Below are 24,605 nucleotides of genomic sequence, written 5' to 3'. Positions count from 1 at the left end.
TGAATACAATTCAGTTGAAAATGACTGATTACTCCATTAATTTTGATATTTAATATATTTATTGACTTTCAGAATAAAGCAACCACAATATATAAAAAAGATCAGTGTTCACATATACCTTTTTAACGAAAACAAATTGAATTCTAGACCTGAGAGCCAATAAAAACACCTGACATTAAAAAACATAACTTAGGATGTTGTAATTGTGATTTTTGCATTGTTAGGTTGCACACGTGTCTTGGGCTTGTTATATGGTTTTGCTATAAAACGTGTTTTAATAGCTTTCATGTATCCTTAATACTTGAATGTATTATTTCTTAGATCAAAATAAAGCATGTTTTAAATGGACGCACCAGAAATCCACACTATTTTTAACCATGAAAATGTAACACTTAATTCAACTGCATAAGCAGGAAAAAAAAAATTAAAATTCAGTGCATTCACCATTTCCCTGTTACAACCAAAAACCTTTACTGCCCAAGTAAAGACCTTTTTTCAGCACACTTTTAATTCATCAAGGGAAAACAATATCTTACATTAGTTTGGCTGGTTTGATGTACTCCAAACAGCTTTGTTTTTATAAAAACTTTTATAAAAAAAAAAAGACACCAGTTAGGAGCAGGTGGACTAAAATTCATAATAAGCTACATGTGTGAAATGTACAGGAGATACCAGATTTCTTGTCAACAAATTGAACTTTTCCACTGTTGAGCGCTTATACAAAATAGAAAACATTCATTTCTCATTATACTCAGGGTCCTGCAATGGAGGTATTTTTAACAACAATTTCATTTTACACAATTATATTATGCATGCAAAGGTTTTTGAGGAATGCACATAGCAACCACTTTAAATTATGTGCTAAAAAGTATCATCAAAAACCTTTACATTTCATGAAACAGAAATATATTGTCACGTTTTCCCCATTTATCTTGTTGACAAGTCCTTCATCATGACCATTATGGGTGGATATGTTAAACCTCTGACGAGTTCTATGCATGTCCTTAGTATGAAGTGTATTCATAGGAGAACTGAATATGGATATTTCACAACCATTTAAAACAATGACTGCAACACTTAAAAAAGACTAAATGTACAAGCTTTCCTTACTTTACATTTCCATTTTTTTTTTGGCAATTTTCCATAACAAAATGTCCAAAAAATATTCTTTTACACATACTGCAGTTTTGTTTTCATGTTAACCCAATAATGTCCATAAAATAAAACAGAACGCCCAGGGCTATCATTTCTATATGGCTCTTTAAAGAAAGAAAGAAAGAAAGAAAACTAAAAACTGAAGATGGCTTTGGAAACATGCACTCTCAAATGAGCCGATACACTTTTAGGACGTTTCTGCACTTACAGAGCAGAGCGGGCCATAGAAAGATAAAAAAAAAAGCAACACGTTTTTTTAAAAGGAGTCAATAAATAACTTATCGTAAAAAATAAAAACATCACAAAAAGATGTGGATTAAAAAGGACCTAAAAGTGATGGGAGACGGCTCGGGATTTTGAAACTGTCTCCCACCATCAGAGTTTATCCAAAGAAAATAGAGATATCTACACGTTTGCTTTTTGATTTTCCTCAAGAAATCCTTAAAATATTATTGCACCACCAATAAAATGCAAATCATAATTTAAAAAATTCACCCCGGTACATTTCTCTGCTGTCCCCCTGAAGCCTGCGACGATGTTGGGTGAGTAGAAAAGTCCAAAAAGTAAAACAACATTTGAAACATTGTACAATACACTTTTTGTAACAAAGTGGACGTTTCTGACGGTGAGTATGTGGGCTATTTGGGTAATGGAGGAAGTGGGGGAGGGGGTTCTGAAGGTAGGGGTGGGGGTCTGGGGTTGTTCCCTCTGGACCCAGCGGGGAACCTATAGTCTCCGTACTGAGAGCGGTACTCGAACATGGACGGCTGTGCCGGCTGGACGCCCTGAGCGCTCAGTAGAGAGTTTAACATGTCAAAAGTGTCCTGGTACTCGTTGGACTGGACCCCGCCCGCTGCACTGTGGCCATTTGTGTCCGTCTTGTCACTTTTGGAGTGCGAGTACGCCCCTTGGTGGTGGGAAAGGCCCAAAGCAGGAAGCAGGTCGGGTCCATGACCCAAAGTTTGTCCAGAGGAAGCGGACAGGGACGGTAGTTGGTATGGATTCCTGGACGACTTGCTGACTTTGAGGGGCGGGTGGGAGCCGGCTGCAGGGTCTGGAAGGTGCGTCCTCTTCCGTGAGGCTGAGGATGACGAAGAACTTGTTCTAGAAGAGTCATTGGGAACTTTTTTACTGCTTCCTAAGCCCCCACTTGTACTAGAATGTTTGTGGGAGGACGAGAGTGAAGCGCTGCTGGAGGAATGGTGATAGTGGTGGTGGTTAGAGCGCTCCCTGTGCTTGTCCCTGCTCTTACCATCCTCCCCAGAGCCTGTCTTTAGTTTGTCAGGCACTCGTATTTTGACTTTAATGTCTGCATCCTGACCTCGGTCACTGCCACTTTGCGCACTGCTGCCGCTGCCGTGTCCGCCACCGCTGCCCCCTCCTGACCCAGGTACTGGATAACGCACTTTTAAAGAGCGGTCGTGTCTCTCTTTTTCCAGGGGGATTTTCAAAATAATGGGCGAGGGGTTAGACATGTCAGAAGAAAAGCTGGACTGCTGGTGGTGATGCTGCTGCTTCTCTTTCCTCTGCTGTTGGCCGATGAGAGCCTTCGCTGCATTGGCATATTCTCTCTTGACGCTGTCCTCCATGTTCTCAAGCTTCCGCTTCTGGGCGGCTAGTACATCTGCGTTCTTGGCCCGGTACTCACTCAGTGACACTTTGGCAGGAGCGTGGACCTCGTGGTTGGGCGGTAGTTCAGTTGCAGACGCACCTTTCCCGCTCCACGTCTGAGCGCTCCCAGGTGTGACCTTGTCGCCCGCAGATGAGGAAGAGGAGCCCGATGGAGCGGAGAGGCTCATGAGTCCTGCCACAGTACTTTCTGATGAGACCATGGAGATCATGCTGATCATGGCGTCTCTCTGTTCACCTTCCTCCTGGACCTTGGGCTTGACCTTTGGGGTCTGGCCTCCAGCCTGAGAAACAAGAAACATTATTAGGTCAGAAGTTCCATTCACACAAAAAGAGAGCGCTTGGCTTTCAGCAGGGGAGCCCAATCGGATCCATACGTCAGTGCACGTATGTGCATGTTTAACCACACAGAGTGCCAGATGTGTGATCGACCAGCCCCCTCTGCCTGCCATTGCATAGGCTCTGCTGGCACAGCCACGCGCCGGTTCCTAGGGTGAATGCCACTCCAGATTGCAGGAGCATTTGAAACCCACTCAGGCAGCAGTGCCGTCCAGAAGCATGTGCTTCTCGAGCCCCACCCATGAACCGGGCACCCGGCTGGGCTGCTGTGTGCACTCTGCCGTTGCTCGCCCACCACCCTGAAGAAAGCCCGAGCAGGTGGAGACCAAGAAACTGTGGGCTCCGCTAGCTTACAGGCAGAAACAAAGTCGTACCTTCCAGTTCCGAATCCGTTTAAGCCGACTAGGAGTTTTCTCCAAGATTTGCAGAAACTCATGCGTGAGTTCTGCAAAAGAGTTACAGGCTACAGTCACAAACTCTCCAAAGACGGATTTGCAGTTCTTTACACCATTTTTGCATTTACAAAAAAGAATAGTTAAAAAAAAAAACAACAGGATTTGTGAAGTACCGTCCAAAAGCTCCAAAGTAACCGTGGGATCAACGTATTCCCACCAGTGTTTGCCATCAGTGGAGACGGGGATCTCCCAGTTGGACCACTTGCATGCAAGATGTATGCACACGCAGGCCACGACGGGGGGGCAATACTGCAGGCAGAAGGTGGTCAAATGCAGACTGGGTGGCAGGACGCACGAAAAGAGAGAGAGAGAGGAAACAAATCAGCCCATTTCCACATCAAAATTCCCACCGTAAAGCCGATGTGAAAGGAGGGCATACCTGTTAGTTGCCATAAAGTAGGATGTTTGGGCCAGATCCTTGCTGGCTGCAATAAAACCAAAACAAAGAAACAAAAAAAGACCTTAAAGTCTGCAAATTAACAATTGGAGGTACAAGTTGTTGAATAGTGCCAAATAGACGGCATTTTTTTTCTTTATATACGCATATTGTGGACAAGGTGCTCACCTCTGACGAGCTGAGTGCACTTGACAACATGAGTGTGAGGATGATCAATGGTGATTTCAAAAGCTGCCACAAAAAGGGGGACAAGAAAAGAGAAAGACATCAGCTCACTGGTTGCCAAATTAAAACGTTCAGGTTTATTTGAACCATTTGGCTTCCACTGGATAGGTAACGTTACCAAAGACCCTAAGAAAAAAAACAAAAAATGTGTAATTATTCAAACAAAACGCCAAGTGGAGATCAACGTTTTATGAGAACTCTTCTCATGGGATCAAACCTTGGGCAAAATCAAAATATTAAAACCTAATCCACACAAAAAAGTAGAAGGAAAATTAAAAAATGGCCCATCATTTTCAGTTCCTCAAACATGTTCTGCTCCACGAAGTTGTGAAAAAGCATTCTTAAATTTATATAGAAAAAAAGGACGAAAATAAAGGACTGAAATGGTAAACGATAAAGAGAATGAAAGAAATGCGACTGAACAGTGGTGGAAATGCTTCTAACATGAGTTGAGTATGTGTTTTCCAGTGCTGATAACCACATTTGGAGTTTCTGGAAACAGAAAGCTGCAGAGGTCATCTCGGTCAGGATGATTCTCTGGAGGGAAAGGAAGGGTCCCAGGTTTGCCTCCCAAACTTACCCAAGGTCTGGAGTATTATGCTCTCAAGAATGACCAGGTCTTGGGCTTGTGTCAGGTAAGCCTGAGGTTGAGAGGACAGGCATGTTACTCTCCCAGACGCCTGCAAACTGTTGTCAAACAAGAGTGTCTGAGCAGCTCACTCTGTGGTCCTAGAAATGTTCGTCCATTCATGTAAAAGTCCACAAAGCGAGCGCAGACACTCCTGTTTTACAACCGATAGACATCACATCACCTGGGTGACTGAAACCTACACAATCAGACGCATTTTGACCCTTGCTCTCTCAACCCATAGGGAGCAGCGTCTCAAAAAAAAAAAACGTCAACAAGTCGGTCAAGTGGTTGTTTAAAGTTAACATGAAAAAGAAACCAAAGAGTTAAGAAACTCCCCCCGCCCCTCCTCTTATCACAGAACCATGGCAAACATTGTTCTTTCTAGAAAAGAAAAACTGGGATTAAGTGATGCACACAATTAAGACACAAGAACTGAGAAGACAGCTCAATGAAATGCAGTACACAGGAGAGCAGTTCAGATTTACAAGCCAAGCAGCGCTTTTGCAGTTTTTTTTGAAATGCAGGACAGACGAGTACTCATCTCACCGCCGTGAGACACTTACATCGCTGCGCACATCGGGCGACGGCTCCTGAGGATTGAGACACGCATGGGCCACTTTAATGACATGTTCCAGCTTCCTGGGCTGCTCTTCAACCTTTGCAGCGAGGAAAAGTGCGGCAGGAGAAATCACCTGAGGAGGAGGTGATAAGTTGTGACTTTTATTTCCACCGGTAAATAAATCTTTAAAACAAAATGGTTTTGGACATGAAAACACTTACATTTCGGTGAAATCGGGTGAAGGACTGGATCATGTAGAAGCGATGCATGTACACGATGGCTGTGTTAATGGTAAGTTGGGAGCTGTCACGCCAGTTAAGGACCATTGGAAAAACTGTGCAATCCTAAAACGCCACCGGAGAGAATTTTGCTAAAGTGACACAGACAGAACGTGTATCCTTAAAGCTGCGGACACACCGGACACGCGATGGACATTCTTGAGTGTAATCGCAGCATATGGTCTTCGCACTGCCCAAGTAGGGAGGGGCTTCTTCTCTCTCTTTATTACCATTTGTTAGCACATGTCTGCCACCTACTAGAAGTTTGGTGCGAAATGTCCAAGTGGGGAAAACCTCACAAAACTTGCTCCAGGCTTTTTCTTTCACAGCTCTATTCCGACATGAAAGACTTGGTTCATAGAATTCTGGCTGGGCACAAACTCTGATAATTTCTCTTTTAAAATCATCAAATGGACGGTACAACCGTGAATCAAAAGTGACGCCATCCATACCCAACTACCAAGTCCGAGATTTACACGGACTTTTTTTAATTGGAATAGGCTGCATAGCACACGTTGCAGACATTAACTGTAAATACAAACTAGACATACTGACCCCTCCTCCCTTATGTTCCAAACAGGAAGTACCCCCTGGCTCCAAGAAGCCAAAATTCCCATAGACTTTTATAGAGAAATAGATGGCTATTACTCAGTCACACTGCTTGTCACTCAGAATAACAGTTCTTGCTCTGCTATATATATTTTTTTACAGGTTCTTGCAAATTTATTTCCTGGTCTTTTTTTCTTAATCACAATTTATAAACTGACCAATCAAATGTCTCGGTAAAATGATTTGGTGCCCACTGGCCCCCCATCTCCAACCTTTGACAGATTCTCCCAAGCCACTTTCCGTGGAAGTGGTGTGGAATTCAAACATGCTTAGGATATAAAAGCCCCTCCCTTTCTTCTTAAATGGTGTGCATCTAATTAGCCAGTCGTGGCGGTTAAAGAAATAAACAAGTAGGTGGTGCAGATTACAGTAGATTACTAGCTCTTGGGAGCTTTGTGTGTCCTATTCAGAGCTCTTCTGGATCGCAGTCTGAGCATGCCTCTTAATTTGAAAATAAAACGTTTAGCTTAGTTACATTCATATAAACAAAAAAACTAAGAAATACAGTTAAATCTGGGAATTCTTTAGCAACATTCACGTGTTTTATGAGCTTTCCATAACTTAGGATACCCTTTGGTTGGAGGGCCTCCTTTAAATTTCACCGTGAGGCCCCCCAGAACATATGAAGCGTCCATGATGAGGATAATAAAAATAGCCCATCATGATTTTTACCACCACACCACAAACAACGAAAGCCAGGTTGCAGTACAGTAGTATAACCTCAATCCCTCACTCACAGCCTCTGAAGAGGCTTTTCAAGCCTACAAATAAACAATTTTCCTAAAAAGTTGATTCAATTTCAATTTATACTATAACTGTGCTGTTTATTTTTTAGCAGAATATATTCATCTGTTCAGAAAACTTCTTCCTAGTCATTTGCGGCTAGTGAAGCTAACGTCCCGGACAGGCCTGTCGAGCTACAGGCCTTGGTGGACCCGGCTAGCCTGAGACGCCGCAGGGAGATGTTAACGTAGAAACAGCGACGGAAAACAACCGCCATTTAGTCAACAACACACGATACTAACAAATAAACAAGAACCCGTCGAACAACACAAGAAATACCGGCCACGCTCTTGGCCGAGCAGGTTACACTTTGCTGGCTAGCATGCTAATGCTAGCTACGTGCGACGCAGCACGACAAAAGATACACATTGAGCCGCTGTCCCATGTCCTGGATCAGGTTCGCTGCCTGTTGCCTGTACGACAGCTCCTTGTCGGGGTCTAGTCCAGCTCGCCGAGAGGGGTTGTTGTCGATCTCCTGCCTGGTGAAGTACCATTTATTATTATTGCTTGCAGGGAGAGAACGAAACGAAGCCGCCATTACTAAGAAGGACGAGAGTTTAAAATTTCTGCGCGTCACAGGAACATACGTCACAGAGGGCGCTGTTCCTCTGGTAACCGACAGATGTCGCCAAAACCAATGTGTTACTAGGCAATATGGGTTTTTGCATTTCCTTCACAGATTCTGTGTTGGATTTTTTGGATACTTTTTCTTCTCTTTTTTGCAGTGTGGTGGTATAAATATTACTCCATAAAGATACAGCCCCGTTTCATTCACAGTGCAACTGATTGAAGGAGGTTTTCACTCAAATCTATCTTTCCTTAATAAGTCTTCTTGTCCACTTCGCAGAAAACCAGCCCCAAAGCATAACGTTTCCACCACCATGCCTCACAGTTAGTATGGTGTTCTTGGGGATAAAACTCAGCATTTTTGTTCTCCTAGTGCTCCTCTGGATCAGCCTCTGGCATGATTTAACAAACATGGACATGTGCTGGAGGTGGACCATTGGAGCTTCACTTTCTGACTTTCTCAATCTACTGATCAATATTTGTTCCAAAACTCACCTGTGGTCATGAGCTCTGGGGGATGACTGAAGGAACGAGGTCCTGAATACATGAGCTTCCTCCATCGGGTGGCTGGGCGGTCTTGTAGAGATAGGGTGAGAAGCTTGATCACCTGGAGAGAGCTCGGAGTAGATCCACGTCTCCCCTAGATCAAGCAGAGCCAGATGAGGCGGCTCAGCCATCTGGTCTGGATGCCTCCAGAGCCCCTCCCTGGTGAGGCGTTCTGGGCATGTCCCACTGGGCGGTGGGCCCAGGGAAGAACAGGACACGGTGGAGAAACGATGTCTCTCAGCTGCGCTGGGAAGGCCTTGGTGCTGACTGACCGCAACCTGGGCAGAATAAGATGGAATGATGGATGGATGGATGGATGGATGAAATGATGGATGGATGGTTGGATGGACGGAATGATGGATAGATAGATAGATAGATAGATAGATAGATAGATAGATAGATAGATAGATAGATAGATAGATAGATAGATAGATAGATAGATAGATAGATAGATAGATAGATAGATAGATAGATAGATAGATAGATAGATAGATAGATGGATGGATGGATGGATGGATGGATGGATGGATGGATGGATGGATGGATGGATGGATGGATGGATGGATGGATGGATGGATGGATGGATGGATGGATGGATGGATGGATGGATGGATGGATGGATGGATGGATGGATGGATGGATGGATGGATGGATGGATGGATGGATAGATGGATGGATGGATGGATAGATGGATGGATGGATAGATGGATGGATGAAATGTTGGATGGATGGATGGATGGATGGATGGATGAAATGTTGGATGGATGCATGGAATGATAAATGGATGGATGGATGGATAGAATGATGGATGGAAGGATGGATGGATGGATGCATGGAATGATGAATGGATGGATGGATGGATGGATGGATGGATGGATGGATGGATGGATGGAATGATGGATGGATGGATGGATGGATGGATGGATGGATAGAATGATGGATGGATGTATAGATGGAAGAATGGATGGATGGAATGATGGATGGATTGAATGATGGAAGGATGAATGGATAGATGAATGAAATGATGGATGGATGGATGGATGGATGGAATGATGGATACAGCCATTGATGGCGTAGTTCCACTTAAAACTAAAACGTTGAAAACTAAAGCTACAGCACCCTGGAGGAACGAATCAATCAGAGCCATGAAACGTGAATGCAGGAGTGCGGAGAGGAAGTGGAGAAAAACGAAATTAACTATACATCGCAAAATTTTTAAAGAACCGCAAATGATGTACAACCATGCAATAAAAAAAAGCAAACTTGATTTTACAAAACAAAAATGATCCTAAAGTTCTCTTTAAAACAATAGACAGTTTAATTAAAAGAGACTCTTAAAGGTCCTCCACAGCAGCCTCAGATGCTGTATGTGAGAGTTTTGCCGACCACTTCAAGAGTAAAATCAATGCTATTAGATCTAGTCTCTTAACTCAAAAAGGTGTCGTTTTGAATAAAACTATAGCATTGCATTTATCAGAGGAAACACTGGAAAGTTTTGTCCTGGTTGATGCTGTGGCACTTGGTCAGGTTTTCTCCCAGTTAAAGCCAACCACCTGCCTTTTAGACCCAATCCCCACATCGTTGTTGAAAACATTTTATGACTTCTTTGAGTCTGAGCTTTTAAATATAGTAACTTATCGTTTCCCCACTTCAGGAGGAAGCCAGGTCTCTACATTCCATCATTTTTTTTATCATGGTGTGCGTATGAGTGTGTGTTTGGGGGGTTGTTGGCACTCTTTGTCTTGTCATCTTGTTTTTAAATTTTATTGTATTTTATGCACAGCACTTTGTGACATGTGTTGTTGTAAAAGTGCTATATAAATAAAGGTTAATTTGATCTACCAAGTTTAGTAGAAAATGTTTATTGCAAAACTGTAAATCCAACTAGATTCTTTGAAACTAAAAAATATTTTCCTTCTCACAAGTTCCTAAACATTTCTTTCCGTTTTTTGTCTCCAAGCTGTGTTCAAACAAAATTCAGAATAATATAAATATATATATATATACTTTAATCGAGAATATGTAAAAGTTATGTTTCTTGATGAGTGAAGTAGATTTATGTACTAGTTGAAAGTAAAGTATGAAAGAACAAGAACGCGTACGTTCGACTGCTCTTCACATCAGCTTTTAACACCATCATCCCGCAGACCCTCACCCAGAAACTACACACACTAGGACTGAACCCCACTCTGTGCAACTGGGTCTTGGACTTCCTGACAGACAGACCACAGTCTGTAAAAATCCGCAACGTCTCCTCCTCCCCGATCACCCTCAGCACGGGCTCCCCCCAGGGCTGTGTGCTGAGCCCCCTCCTGTTCACCCTGCTCACGCACGACTGCACAGCGATTCACCCCAGCTGTCTGATCGTGAAGTTTGCGGATGACACAGCCGTGGTTGGACGCATCTCTAACAACGATGAGTCCAACTACAGGCAGGAGGTGGAACATCTGGAGAGCTGGTGCAGAGACAACAAGCTCTGCATCAACGGGAAGAAGACCAAGGAGATGATCGTGGATTTCAGGAAGGACAGATGCCCCCCTCCCCCCATTCACATCGGAGGGGACGGGGTGGAAGTGGTTTCCAGCTTCAGGTATCTGGGCGTGCACATCTCCAGCGACCTCACCTGGAGCACCAACACCTCCTGCCTGGTCAAGAAGGCACACCAGCACCTGTATTTTCTGAGGAGGCTCAGGCGTGCTGGGATGGGGATCTCAGTGCTGACCTTCTACAGGTGTGTGGTGGAGAGCGTCATGACCTCCTGCATCACTGTGTGGCACGGCAGCTGCTCTGCGGCAGAGAGGAAAGCTCTGCAACGAGTGACAAAAGCTGCACAGAGGACTGTGGGCTGTAGCCTGCCGTCCACCACTGATATCTATACGACCAGATGCAGGGCCTCCCGCATCCAGAAAGACCCCACTCACCCCTCACACCCTCTGTTCTCCCTGCTCCCCTCAGGCAGGAGACTGAGGAGCATAAAGAGCAGGACCACCAGACTGAGGAACAGTTTCTTTCCTGAAGCAGTCAGACTGCTGAACTCCGGTTGATCACTGCACACCCCCCCCTCCCCCCCCTCTCCATGGACAACAAGCTAATTCCCAAGTGCAATATCACAGGGCTGTGCAATGCTTAACATAACATACTGTGCAATTGAAAAATACTTCTGTGCAATACTCCGTAACAGTCTGATATCATTATTGATACTATATTTATTTATGTCTGAATGTAAACGGCTGGCCCGGGACCAGAGAGCCTAATTTCGTTTTATCATGATAAAATGACAATGAAGTTTCCTGATCCTGATTCCTGAAAGTAAAGTATTTTTTTATGTAACTGGCAATTTCAACAAGATCAAAGTGGCTCAGTGAGACAGAGTTTGGTAGTTTTTGGGGTTAGGCTTCATTTAAAATAACATACATAATTACAATACATTTGTAGATATTTTTATCCTGACCTCATAAATGCTCAGCTCATGTGACAGAATGTAGAAACGATCTACCCCAACATTTTGCTAAGGAGGTTGAACTGTTAACCAAAATACTGATGTAAAAGGCTGATAAGAGGCGACTGTCCAAAAATTAAAAAGTTTATTTTAAATCACAAAATGTTATAAAACAGACAGATAATTAAACAGGCGTAACAATGGGACGCCCCCCCCCCCACCCCCCCCAAGGAAAAAAAAACAAAAATGAACAGGCAGATGGGTCAAAGTACAGAGAAATACCAAGAGTGAACCACAGCAGTCAGAGTTTGAAAAGAAGTCAGACGAGGAAACGACTTTTCCCGTGTTTGGGCCTGAATTTTTTTTATTTCAGCCCAATATTTTCCAGAGGACTTTTTTTTTTTAAGTTTTATTCCTCGTTTCACTGCACAAAAATGCTGCATCATGATCCTAAAACCACAGCAAATGAAACTTTTGAAAATCTCTAGATAAGCAGTTTACCTATTTTAGCAGAAGACTCTGACCGGTTTCCATGTTTGATAGAGTATTTGCAGAGGAGTCACTCTAACGCAGATCTGCAGGACTTTTATTGTGAAGAATTTGCAGGAAGCCTCGAGCAAATACTTGATTCAATAGTTTACCAATCTTTTTTTAGGGAAAAAAATAAATTTTTTAGGGCTTTGAAGACTAAATGTATTAGCAGACGTCTTAGTATTTAAGTGTACTTTTGATCAACAGAACTACCGTGCACAGCATCTGTCTGCCCTCCGCTGTGAAACTCTAGAAAACAAACATTCACACTTTTCCAAATCTTTCAGCGCGCTTCCTTTTCTTTGCCTGTTGAGACACAAAGTAGAAAAAGGCGACATTAACAGCCAGCTAGACTTGTATCATCATTTCAGACTTGCCCTGATAAGTGAACGAGACGGAAAAGTACCTCAGCATCTTCTGCTCCGCCTGGGGAGGCACTTGTTAGGATCCCAAACCGCTCCTTCCTCTTTTTCAGCTTCTCATCCTCCTCAATCTGAGGAAATCAAATACACTGCATTGCTTCATCCCAGTGACAACTGAAGCACACATCTAGTTTTAGTTTTTGATAACTTAGTTCAAGGACAGTTTCTTGAAGAAAAATAAACGTTAGCGCCACCTGGTGATCAGTCTCCATCAAACTTAACGAGGACAAAAAGATGATAAAAGTAATATACTTTTTACCAAAAACAAACAACAAAATATTGATTTATGTGCATAAACAAAAAGGTTGCATTAAGCTGGTAACAGAATGTTAGCATCATCAGGCTCAGGCTCCATAACAAAAAATAAAAAAAGAGATTCTGGCTCTTAGTCCCTAAATGGACTAAATTGGTGCAATCCTCAGACTTCCTCTGAATTTTCCATTTACAGGGATCATTGTAATAATTTGTCCTCATCAACCATTAGACATTTATATAAGCAAAAAAAGGCAAATATTTCCTCAAATAAAAACCAGTTAAATTGTAATCAATAGAAGAAGAGTAAACTCTGGCGTCTTTCATCAGATGCTGCATTCAGAATCCTGAAGGAAAACCAGTGACTGTGGTGAGGCGCCGAAGCTCTCACCTTCTGAGAAATGGAGGAGACGTTCATGCCGAACCTCTCCGCTCTCTTCTTCAGCTGGTCAACATCCACCTTCAAGAGAGACAGAAACGTTGACTGTTGGTCTGCCGAGGCTCCACAGAATGAGCAGAACGAGGAGCAGTGAAGGACTTACAGCAGCTTTACTGTTCACCACCAGGCCTGCATGGGAGGCAAGACAACAGAGAGCATGAAGCAAAGACACCATCACAAAAACCATCATCTCATTTTCTCTGAATTTACTTTAGATTTAAATTACATTTGTCATTTATTTCTGCAAACAGCATTTCTTTGTTTATTGTGGGAGTTCTGTTCTGACAAGAACCCACGATAAGGAAATCTGAAGTAGTTCACTTATTTTTTACAATTATTGGAGATGTTTTACGGCAGCAAAACCTGACAAAACACACGTTAGACATTTCTTCTCAGACACACATGAACAGTTGGACGCTTTCGTCTCTCGTTTGAACTCTCAAAGTTCAAACCCTTCGAAGCAAAATAAGTCTAAAAACAAAGATCTGATGGCGATGGAAGAGGCAAACATTCTGCAAAGGGGACACGGTGTCGAGGAGAATGATTGACAAGATCTACAGCCAATCAAGACGCAGGACACAATACACTGTAAAAAAACGTTAAAGCACGCGAAATTGCACAAAAAAAAAATACAAATCAACGAAACAGTGAATCCCTGAAAGGTGAATGTGATGTGCGATGTGGCGATGTCAGAGTTTTTCTTTTGGATGACTGCTTTTTAATACTTACTATATTCTTGTTTTATATATAGGAGTTCCATACAAGCCGTTTTTCTTTTTGCCCGTTATTTTATTGTCCTGCATTGCTGCATTTCATTGCTACGGTTGAAGGTTAATCATTTTTCTGATGTGTGAGAGATCATCTGTAAATCTGCCACAAAAACCACACATCTACACAAACAATATAGACTAAAATGAGAGAATTAAGACCAATGAAGATTACAAGCACCATCAGGATTTGGAACAGCTGTCTGCAGCTGCATGAAGCTGGACAGGCCGGCACCATAGCTGTGTTCCCTCAGCAGGTTCCTTCTTTTTCATTGGCCATGCTTTAATTAAAGCCGATGAAACAAACAGTAAATGTAGGGTTTGTTTGTTTTTTTCCCATTCAGCAGCTAAATCTGAACCCTCCATCTGGAAAAAGTAACCCCCCCCCCCCCCCAGTGAAACCAGCAGGTCACAGAGAGACGCCGTACCTGCAGTGGGATTTGACGCCGTGGTTGAACCAAACCTGCAGGAGAAAAAAAGAAAGAAAAAAAAACCACCATAAAAGTTGATCATTTAATAAAAATAGAATAAAAAAAAGAACCAACAAGTGCACACTCGTTAGTTCTTTTTTTTTTTTAAATTGCATTTTTTTTTTCAATGGGCTTCTAGGGGCCTCGTTCATTTATAAGTAACAGGTTGAATCGTTAAATTTGGTTTGAGAAAATACTGGCAGCAATAATGTTTTCATTTTTTCACTCAAACTTCCTACAGAAATCAGCAAAGAAGGCTTTTCTGTTCAGTTCCTTCTGTTTTACCGTTTTTATTGCTGCCAAAAGTCGGTGCTAAATCAAACTTTGGTTTTCATTTTTACAACCAGTGCAAAATCCTCAATCAGGCCCCAGTTGGGTCTTAAATTCTATGTTTTTCAGCCTTTCATGCTGGAATCTGCATTCATCTTGTGTCTTCAGGTCCAGTCTGATCATAAGGAACCAAGTTTTACTTCTGCAGGCCTATTTCTAAATATTGACACCACTGTCTGATGTATTTTAAGATTCTTAGGTTGGTTGAATCATTTAATCATGTTGTCATGTCTAATTTAAATTTCAACACCTGCAAATTCACCTATGCAACAAAAACCAACAGAAAAACTTTGGGATTTTGATCACAACCACATGGAAAATAAACAAGACTAGTTTGATAAAAATCCCACAGCTATGGGGGGGGGGGGGGGGGGAGGGGGGGGGTATCAACCAGGTCAACTGTAGATATCCTGGTTTGCAGAATATAAAAGTTAACTAATTCCAGCCAGTGCAAAGAACAGATGCATTTCACTAAAGAATGTTCCTGTTTTTCTATGTTATTATTATTATTCATCTTTGATTTCTCCTCCCAAAGATAGCCTGCATTTGTGCTTCTCCTCGGTGTTTCTGGCAGAAACACTCGCTCATCTGTAGGGAAATGAGGAAAGCTGGAGCCTCACCTGGCGGCCCGCAGGGCCTTCTTGCTCTCAGCGGTTGCAGGCATGTTGAAACGCTCCGCCCTCTTCTGCAGCCTCTGCTCAACAAAAGCCCACAAATGACACGTCACTGTCTGAAATTCATCACAAAACCCTAAAAACATGCTTGTTCCTTTCAAACCCCAAACTCTTCTAAGCTGCAGGCTCTGAGTGTCTAATAAAGGATGATGCGTTTTCACCAGGTAAAAAAAGGCCGCCGAGGACGGTTGGAAGACGCTGGAAATCAGGATTAAAAAAATAAAATAAAACAGAAAAAAGATAGACAGAAGTACAACTACTGTACATGTGAGAGCACCAGAAGCCTCAGAATCTCCCTTCTTCTGAACATTTATCCAAGGCAGCATTAAGAATTGGTTTCTGCTTTAAAGGTTGAACAATGAATTTTAAATGACACATTTGGGAAAAGAATAGTTTTCCTCCATGTGGGACAATAAAGCTGAGAAAAGTTTCTTTTTTTAGACAATTGCTTTATCCAAAACACCTGACAGTAAAGACAGTAACCAATAAAAATCTAAGTGAGAGCATGAACAGCCATACAGATTTGTGCGTTTGGCACCAACCATCCCCGTGTTCACTGCGTCTGACCAGCGGACATTTTCGGATCTAAAGTGAATTCAAACCTACGCAGCAACACAAATGGACAGACTGGGCTCTCAGCACTGGCCTTGATCGAGCAGAAAATGACTTCTTGACGGAACTGAAGAGCAATAATCTACATGACAGGATGATGGAACTGTTTGAGGAAAGAGAGGAGGGTGGATTTTGTCATCAAATAATCTCATCTTCTGATGAGTGAACATCTAAATATCATAAATAAATTCCTAATTGATGTGGTTATGGTAGCGGTAATGTTTTGTGCTGGCTGTAGTTGCATAACAAGATTTGTTTACTGTTTTCTGTATTTAGAGGCACTGATTGTGGCTGCAGGAATTTTCAATCTGCAATGCAAAGCTAGTTTCTGCATCATAATATGGTTAATGAGGCGTTGAGTGATTCAGACGTTGCACTACTGAAGGCCCAGGTGTGTAATGCACGGTCCGCCACTGATGTTATCCTACCACTATTGTTATTTATTTTTTTGCAAAGTCACCATAATCCAGTCCTTATCAGAGTAAGAGCATATTATTCATCAAGTATGATGAATAATATGAATGGATGGAGTCCTTTAAAAAAGCAAAATATTTAAGTTTAAATAACTAGGTTGTGCTCTTATTTGGTTAAATTTAAGTTACAGATTCGTTTTTCCACTTTTTAGGAAAGATTTGCTTTATTTTTCAGAAAAATAGATGTTTTTGTATTAAACAGTTTGGCTTTAGCATCTACCCAAAGTGAGATTTCAGCAAAACTTAATCTAAAAACACCAAACCAAAGGAGCAAACACGAGCACAAAGGTGAAGTCTGAGGTCAACTAGTGTTTTTCTGAAGCTTTTCTCTTCTAAAATTAGATTTCAGAGCTCAGACGTGATCTAAAATCTAAACCAAGGTTTATTTGTGAATGAAAACGACTCATACTTACTTCACCAGCAGACAACGGAGGAGAGATTTTCACCACTTTCTTGTCTTCAGACCTGAAGGTAGAATTTATTTTCTCAAAAATTAAAAAAAAAACTAAGAACATGACAGTCCAGCAGATCCAGCTGAACTCTTTTTTGATGTTCTCATCTGAGCAACATCGACTGTAATTCCCTGAAAAGTTACTATCTTACAATAATAGTTAATGATAAACGATAACTTTATTCACACGCAAAGAGGAATCTGAAAGGTAAAGAGGAAAAAGCACATTTGTTGTACAGTTAACTTACTCTGGAATTGCGATTGTTTCAGTGTGGTTGTCCTCCTTTATGCTGTTGGAGCTCTCAACTTTAGTGAATTCCTAAAAAGAAAAGAAAAAAAAACAGACATACTGCTTTTGTGAAACAAACAAGCAGAAGAAACAAACCTGAACAATATTTCATGATAAAATTTGGAGTTTATTCAACTAAAAACTGTGTGTGAGCTGTGTCTGCCTGAAGAAATGTAATCAATAAAATGAATAGATTTGTGTATTTGACAAATCAATATTGATTTTCTCAACAAACATTGATTGAACGTTTCTGTTTTATTGCTAAACTAGAAGAGAACGGATAGAATAAAAGACATTACCGGTGTGTCCTCTGCCAGAACTTCATCAACATCCACATCGTCCTCTGTGGTTTGGATGACAACACAGACAATATGAGCTGGCAGGAAACAACATTTGGTTGATGTGCAAAAACGGGTCACCCGGTTCTCACCGTGCTCCTCCAGGTAGGCTTGGAGCCGAGCGATCAGCTCGCCCTTGTTTCCCTTGGTTTCCAGACCGCGGGCGTCACACTCTTGCCTCAGCTCAGCAAGCTGAAAGGGAAGATGAAACCTCAAATTAACAATTGGTTTTAAAATTTACTGACGTGATTCAAAAAAAGTAAAACATAGATCAGCCAACACCTGCTTGGAAATATTGGTGTAATTGAAACTATAAAAAAATATATATATATTTTTCCATCTCCACATCAGTAACCTTCTTACTATTCCATAAAACTCTGTAAACGAAAGGACGGTTCTTTTTTATTAAAGATAAATTTACCACGATCTGAAAGCACCTACATAAACTGATTTCATCATCTGTTGAACTAAATCAGTTTAAATTGATAACAATAATTTGTGCATTGTTAGAATTTTATTTTTCCTTTTATATATATACATATATATATATATATATATATATATATATATATGTATGTTACGATTACTTATTTTCAAAATGGTCGTTCATCACATTTGCTTTGAAAAGCAGAAATGCAGGATTGAGTTAAGTTAAGTAAAAAAAATCTCTCATTTTTATTTTGTCTTTCCAAACAGCGGTTGTGGTTCGGTCCATTTACCCACCTCTCGATTTTTGCTGTAACTGATTGTTTTCATTGTTTTACGTCGAACTTTATTACTGGTGGGTTGAAAGATAGTTTCTCAGATTATCCGTTCATTTCCCTCCGCGTTTCCTTCGTCGTTCTTTTAGCCCGGATTAGCTCAGAACACATGCCGGTTCGTAGACTTAAGACCCGGAGAACACGATTTTCTGCAGCCCGCCGCCACCCCGCTAGCTGGTTCCGGTGTAAATACTGACTTCATCATTTCCACCACAAAGAAATTCACCCAATGTCAGGAAAAACGTATTTTTAATTCTACCAACCTTCAGCTTTTGGAGCTCCACCACTTCAGCCATCTTTCTCTGTTGATGTATTCCTGCCGTCCAATCAGAGTCGAGCTTTTCTTCCTCTGTGCTCCTGAACAACGACGTCATTGATCACAACGACGTCATTGATCACAGCGCCTCCTGTCGGGCATATTAACGCCGTGCAGATGGTCCTGCTGCATTTTAAACAAACTTGTAGAGATTTTGTTCAAAATAAAAATTAATAAATCGCCGCAAAATTTTGTAAAAATAAATGTAAAAGACGTGTTAAGACCTTAACAAACTTTTTATTATATAAAATCATGATTAAAATGCGATTTTATAATACTTATTCAATTTAGCCTCAGATAAAAAGTGTTTACTAACATTTTTTATCCTTATTTATACTTTTTTCGTAGACATTCCTCACTGTTTTCTTTGTTCTCAGTTCATTTTATCTTATCTTTGCCATATAGATTGTGGATGTTTTTTAGAAGTTAATTTTCTTCTTTTATTTTCTTTACCTGGAGGAATAATGGAAGCAGTTTATGCAGTGGATCCACATTCATGTATTTGAGTAACAGCTACATTTAAATCAGTTGACATCATGCTGGAACTTTCTAAAACATGTATTTTTTTCAACCACATCTATAAAACACAATTATATTACTGTCTGATGAAAAAATTATTTGCTACATCCATGTGGCAAATAAATAAAGACTATTTTTCCTAATTTTCCATGAATCATCAGGTGTGGATCTTCACAGATCTAAAATGTCAGATAGGCCTAAAATGTCACCTTCATTGTTTAACACATTGGTTTCAAAACTATTAACTCACCTGACCAGGCCATGTTTGTAAAAAATAAATTCAGGCTGGACTGAGGAATCAAAACCATCTACAAGTCTGAGAGGTTTACAGAGGAATGCAGGTGCTTGTATGAAATGTTTGAACAATTAATGAGAGTTTAACCAAAAAAAAATAAAAATAAAATTCTAGTTTAAGCAGTTTTTCTGTTTTAGTACTACACACAACAGAGGTAAAACAGATTTTGTTCCTTTTTATATTTATGTTGCAGTTCTCGTGGTGAGAGAAAAAAAAATTCAATCACAGTACAACAATACTGAACAAAAACTGACAGCATTGACCTTGGCTCTTAAAGAGGGTCAGCTGACACACGCCACCGGCTGAAAGAACCCAACACCAGCGGGTCTCAGGCGTGGATGGACTGAGACACGAGGCGGGGTCAGGGTGAACACAAAACAGATGAAACGTGTTCAAACTGGATTTGCTGTGAATGCTGACATTGTTCAAAAAGAGGTTTAACCCAAGCTGCAGCTCGGCATACGATACACAGACAAAAAAAGTTCCAATAGACTGACTTTCAAGTTGTGGGCATGAAGGACAAAGCCGGATGAATTTAGGGAGTCACAAGTGCTTCCATAATCCTCATTATGGTTGCATTCCTTCCATTGTTTCAGCAAGAATGTGTGAGCGATTGTTCTAATGACACAGAAACACAAAGCTGCTGCTGCACGTTAATGTTTAGTCATCAAACCTTACCCCTTCACATTACATTAAGATGCACACTGAAGCGTGCAGCAGGATACAGCGGACAAAGCTACACAAAACCTTCCAAGGAGTCTGTGCGGATTCTGTGTATGAGAGCACTTCCATGACATCAAGCGGGAAAATCTCTCAATGCATCTAAATTTAAACAGTTCGGTGAAGTCTTGGTTAAAAAAAGGGCCTAATTGTTATACATTTTTCTTTACAATTGTGAAGATGTATCTATGAGAGGTTTAGGAAGTTACAACCTTTCATGAATAAAAGCATCACCTGTTTTTTGCAGGGATGCAACAATACACCGTCTTTACAATGAAGTGGTCAAATGTTTGGGTTTTGTTTCGGTTTGTGTTTCATAAAACAACAACAAAAACACTTAAAAAATCAGAAAAATCCTATTTTTAGTTTGCTATTAAAGCAGGAAAAATCTCCCAACTGTCTCATACTAAGATTGGTGTAATGTAACTAGGCAATAAATAATAAATCCTTCTTAATTTTAGCCCAATTTGACACTTTAATGGTACACAATAAGAATGTACGCTTTCCCCAGGATCGGGTCCGTGGTGCATCACACGGTTTGGATTGAAATGTATTCTTGCTGTTTTTTTAGTAGTTGTTCTTTGAAAGTCAAATTAAATTTGTTTTATTCATCCTTGGTTTTATATACAAGAAAATGAAAACATTAAGAACGTTTTGAAGGCTGTGTTTAAAGCATTATTTATATATATTTTTATGTTTAAATTATATTTAAAAAACTCCAACGCCTCCTCCTCCGTCTATTCAAGTATCCTATTATTTATCAGAGATTTCTTACACACACAAGACATTAAACCTACTCTGTTACTAACAGTAAGTTTATATTTATACTGTGACTGAGACATGTGTGGTTTACGTCATTCATACGTGTTTCTTGCGTTCGTCATTCGTCGATAGACACAGATGTCCATTTATGGTTTTGGGCGACAGGTCTTTACATGAATTCAGTTTGAGTTGTTTAAAATTTTTTGGTTGCTTGAGAATTACACTTATATGAACTACACAGTTTATGCGTATTTCACATAGTTTCTACGCAATTATTACATAAAGCGTACGCAGTTGTTGGTAATTTTTGTGATATGCATACGCAAATTTTTGGCTTTTATTGACTGTTCCACGTATGCCTAATAGACTTTGTACCACCAATGTATAACTTATGTCGCGTATTCGATGCAAGGTATAAGCATGTAATTAAAGCACAAATCACTAATGAATTGCATATAAACATTTACAATTTAACTTGGTTCCTTTGTGATCATCTGAGGAAAATTTCATGTAAAGACCACAACTTTTCTCCCTTTTTCCACGTATATTCACATATGACCAATTTTTATCCGTGCAAAATATGGGCTAAATGTATGCAGTGTTACGAACGGGGAATGAGGGAAGCATCCAGGCGCAGAGAGGTGGAGGAGGCAGAAGGTTTTCAGGGGAAAAGGGGCTTTAATAACAAAAGAAAAACTACAAACCAAAACCACTGCAGCAGGCAGGCAAACTCGAAATCTTATACACACTTGAAACAGGGGAACATGAACCTATGGAGCAGCACAGGAGGAAGGGAAGGACAGAACAGACGAGACACAGGGGGAAACAATGGGGCCATTGGGGGCAGATGGGGACCAAAAGTAAAACTCAAAATAACAACACAACAGGAAGCCCTTCAAAATAAAACAGGAAGTGAACTCAAAACATGAAGAAACAAAAGACAACTGGAAAACAAAAGTAAAGAAACTAAAACCGTGACATGTAGTGGCTGTCTGACACGACCTTTATCCAGTTCCGGGCTTCTCAAACCCCTTTAATAAAAAAGATTCTCAATTATTAAACACATAAACTAGTCTGTTAAATGTTCCACCTAAAGAGAGACTGGGATTTTTTTACACAAATTGTTTAAAACGTAAAAATAATTAGTTTATAATTCGGGTTTCTGCATCGTGTTCTGCACAACTTTGTCTGTTTAATTTTCTTTTTTTTGGTTTATTTTGAAACTTTTTCATTTTTCCTTCGGGTTCCTGTAAGTTTCCTGGCTCGGTTCTGTTTTCTAAAAGAATCAGCAGCTTACCTCTTGGTTTTAGTTGACAGAATTGCTGTTTGGTGCCTGATTCTGTTAAGATGCTAATCGAGACGACTGTTGTTGTGAATGTGGGCTATACAAATAAAACTGAATTGAATTGAGTTCACATCTAGTGGTCTTACAATTATTTTTTTTGCATTCCTCATATCACAGAATGTGCATCAGTGCATCATTCATTCATATGACTTTAATCCTCTATTGGTTCTCCAGATCAGAACCATTTTTGTGAAAACAGGCTTTTAGTTTTGGTGCGTCTTCCGCTTGAAACCTTCTACAAACAAAGGATCATTTCATTCCTCGTTATATATTGTAATTACTTTAAAGTTTGTGGGGTGCCTCAAGGCTCCATCCTGGGTCCCACACTTTTTAATCTTTACATGCTTCCACTCGGGGATGTCATCAGGAGACACGGCATTAACTTTCATAGCTATGCCGATGACACACAACTATATGAAGCCATTTCTCCTGATGACACTGGACCCCTGGATAGCCTTTTAAACTGTATTTTAGATATTAAAATATGGATGGGAGAGAACTTTTTGCAGCTCAATCAGGACAAGACTGAAGTCTTGGTTATCGGTTCTGAAGCTGTGAGAGATAGGGTCCAATTTTATCTGTCAACTCACTTTATGAAAATATGTGATACAGTAAGGAACCTCGGTGTGATTTTAGATGCAGATCTTAGCTTTGAAAAACACGTCAATCAAGTAACCAAGACTGCATTTTACCATCTCAGAAGTGAGACCCTTTCTCTCTAGAGCCAGTGCTGAAATCTTAATTCATGCTTTTATTTCATCAAGATTAGATTACTGTAATGCCCTCTTTTCTGGGGTAAAGAAAACCACTCTCAATCGCCTGCAGCTAGTCCAGAACTCTGCTGCACGCCTTTTAACGCGAACCAGGAAGAGGGAACACATTACCCCGATCTTAAAATCTTTGCACTGGCTCCCTGTCAGCTTCAGAATTGATTTTAAGATTCTTTTAATAGTTTTTAAGACTGTCCATGGCCTAGGTCCTTCTTTTATATCAGATTTGCTTTTAGATTATGAACCTCCCAGAGCCCTAAGATCCTCAGGCGCGGGCCTGCTGATGGTCCCTAGAGTCAAGAAAAAAAACCACGGCGAGGCCTCGTTCAGACACTACGGACCTCGTCTGTGGAACAGCCTGCCTGAGGATGTGAGGACCTCATCCTCTGTTGAGGTTTTTAAAAAGAAACTAAAGACTCATCTATTTAACTTAGCTATTAATTAGATCTTATATGTGGTATTTTTACTCTTATATTTTATGTGCTATTTTATCAAATATTTATTTGTTTAATGTCTTTTAGTCTTTTTATATTCTAACTTTTTCTAATTTATATTTTAGACTTTTTTAGGCACTAAATCATCTTATCTTATCTTATTTTAATTAATATTTGCTCATTTGACCTGTTTTTATATTTTAACTTTCTTATTTTATTACTTTTACATTTTAGACTGTTTATGAGTGTTTTCTCACCCTTGGCCGGGGTGTTAATGTTCGGGCTCGAAGAGATTCTGTCCATACTTGCCCCCTGGCATCTCTTGTTCCGACTCCCCGGGCTGCCGGGCCTGGTGCGCCCACGTTTGGTGCTCTGGGCCTGGGGGTTGGGGGTCTCTGGGGTGGGGGGTGCTGGGGATGAGTTGTGCTTGTGTTGCTTAGATGCTGACGCCCCGGCCAATAGGAGGACAGGGCGGACGGCGCCTTCTGGGTTCTCTTTTCTTAAGCTCTGTTATTTCTCTTTTACTTGTGCTTGTTTTTGTGTGTTTTATTATGAGGGGCTTATTTAATTATTTTACTTCATGTGTGGGGTTTGTTTTTATTGTATTCTTGTTTGTTTTTTATGGAAAGCACCTTGAGCTGTCTGTGTGACATGAAAGGTGCTTTATAAATAAAATTAATTTGAATTTGAATTTGAATTAAAAAAAAAGAGAGCATCTCGGACACTGCTAATGTTTCTAATTTGTTTGTTTTCCTTTTCTTAATTGTTATACTCCTAATAGTCTGTTTTATCAAAGATTTTTGTAGTCTTTCATATTTTATTAATAGATGTACTTGTGTTTCTTGTGCTTTCTAACTGTTTTGCATTTGAGCTACCAACCATTTTGCCAGATTGCCCTAAAAAAAGAGATTCTGATCTTATTGTGTCTTTATCTGGTCACACTAAGGTTAAATAAATAAATGCAATGACACAAAAGTGTGACAGAAGTGGAAAAATCTACCTCAGACAAGTTTAAAAGCAGAT

At 40.5% G+C, this 24,605-nt stretch overlaps 2 protein-coding genes across 3 annotated transcripts; both read right to left on the bottom strand.

Moving 5' to 3' along the window:
• Positions 1 to 40: 40 nt before the first annotated feature.
• On the bottom strand, positions 41 to 7,632 carry ccnt1 (cyclin T1). 2 transcript variants are annotated; one of them, XM_023956935.1, is made up of 9 exons: positions 7,426 to 7,632; positions 5,612 to 5,693; positions 5,395 to 5,523; positions 4,781 to 4,841; positions 4,144 to 4,206; positions 3,958 to 4,015; positions 3,692 to 3,855; positions 3,498 to 3,568; positions 41 to 3,068 (listed from the first exon to the last, which is right to left on the bottom strand). In XM_023956935.1, the coding sequence occupies exons 1-9, from the start codon at positions 7,596 to 7,598 to the stop codon at positions 1,794 to 1,796; spliced, it is 2,076 nt and encodes a 691-aa protein (XP_023812703.1). In that variant the 5' UTR covers positions 7,599 to 7,632; the 3' UTR covers positions 41 to 1,793. The 2 variants fall into 2 exon arrangements, with proteins under 2 accessions (XP_023812703.1, XP_023812704.1); XM_023956936.1 differs by having other exon boundaries at positions 3,958 to 4,003.
• A 4,108-nt stretch (positions 7,633 to 11,740) lies between these two features.
• sarnp (SAP domain containing ribonucleoprotein) lies at positions 11,741 to 18,811 on the bottom strand. The gene is made up of 11 exons (XM_023956953.1): positions 18,685 to 18,811; positions 17,753 to 17,852; positions 17,622 to 17,665; positions 17,282 to 17,352; positions 16,996 to 17,047; positions 15,444 to 15,517; positions 14,452 to 14,486; positions 13,360 to 13,385; positions 13,209 to 13,277; positions 12,550 to 12,636; positions 11,741 to 12,449 (listed from the first exon to the last, which is right to left on the bottom strand). Exons 1-11 carry the CDS (start codon positions 18,793 to 18,795, stop codon positions 12,408 to 12,410), a joined length of 711 nt encoding a protein of 236 aa, XP_023812721.1. The 5' UTR covers positions 18,796 to 18,811; the 3' UTR covers positions 11,741 to 12,407.
• Positions 18,812 to 24,605: the final 5,794 nt, after the last annotated feature.

This window comes from Oryzias latipes, chromosome 7, assembly GCF_002234675.1.
Source record: "Oryzias latipes chromosome 7, ASM223467v1".
NCBI classification, from domain to species: Eukaryota; Metazoa; Chordata; class Actinopteri; order Beloniformes; family Adrianichthyidae; genus Oryzias; species Oryzias latipes.
The sequence above is the reverse complement of the archived record's forward strand: the minus strand, read 5'-3'. Positions and strand labels throughout refer to the sequence as shown.

Bases quoted from the DNA above. Each gene is read 5' to 3' on its own strand.
- sarnp (XM_023956953.1), bottom strand. From the start codon at position 18,795: ATGACGTCGTTGTTCAGGAGCACAGAGGAAGAAAAGCTCGACTCTGAT. The intron at 14,487-15,443 runs GTGAGGCTCCAG...TTTCTCCTGCAG, and splicing joins AAGGCCCTGCGGGCCGCCAG to GTTTGGTTCAACCACGGCGT. The intron at 13,386-14,451 runs GTACGGCGTCTC...CCTCCCATGCAG, and splicing joins GGCGTCAAATCCCACTGCAG to GCCTGGTGGTGAACAGTAAA.
- ccnt1 (XM_023956935.1), bottom strand. From the start codon at position 7,598: ATGGCGGCTTCGTTTCGTTCTCTCCCTGCAAGCAATAATAATAAATGG. The intron at 3,569-3,691 runs GTACTTCACAAA...ACTCTTTTGCAG, and splicing joins TACTTTGGAGCTTTTGGACG to AACTCACGCATGAGTTTCTG. The intron at 3,069-3,497 runs GTACGACTTTGT...CTTGTTTCTCAG, and splicing joins AACGGATTCGGAACTGGAAG to GCTGGAGGCCAGACCCCAAA.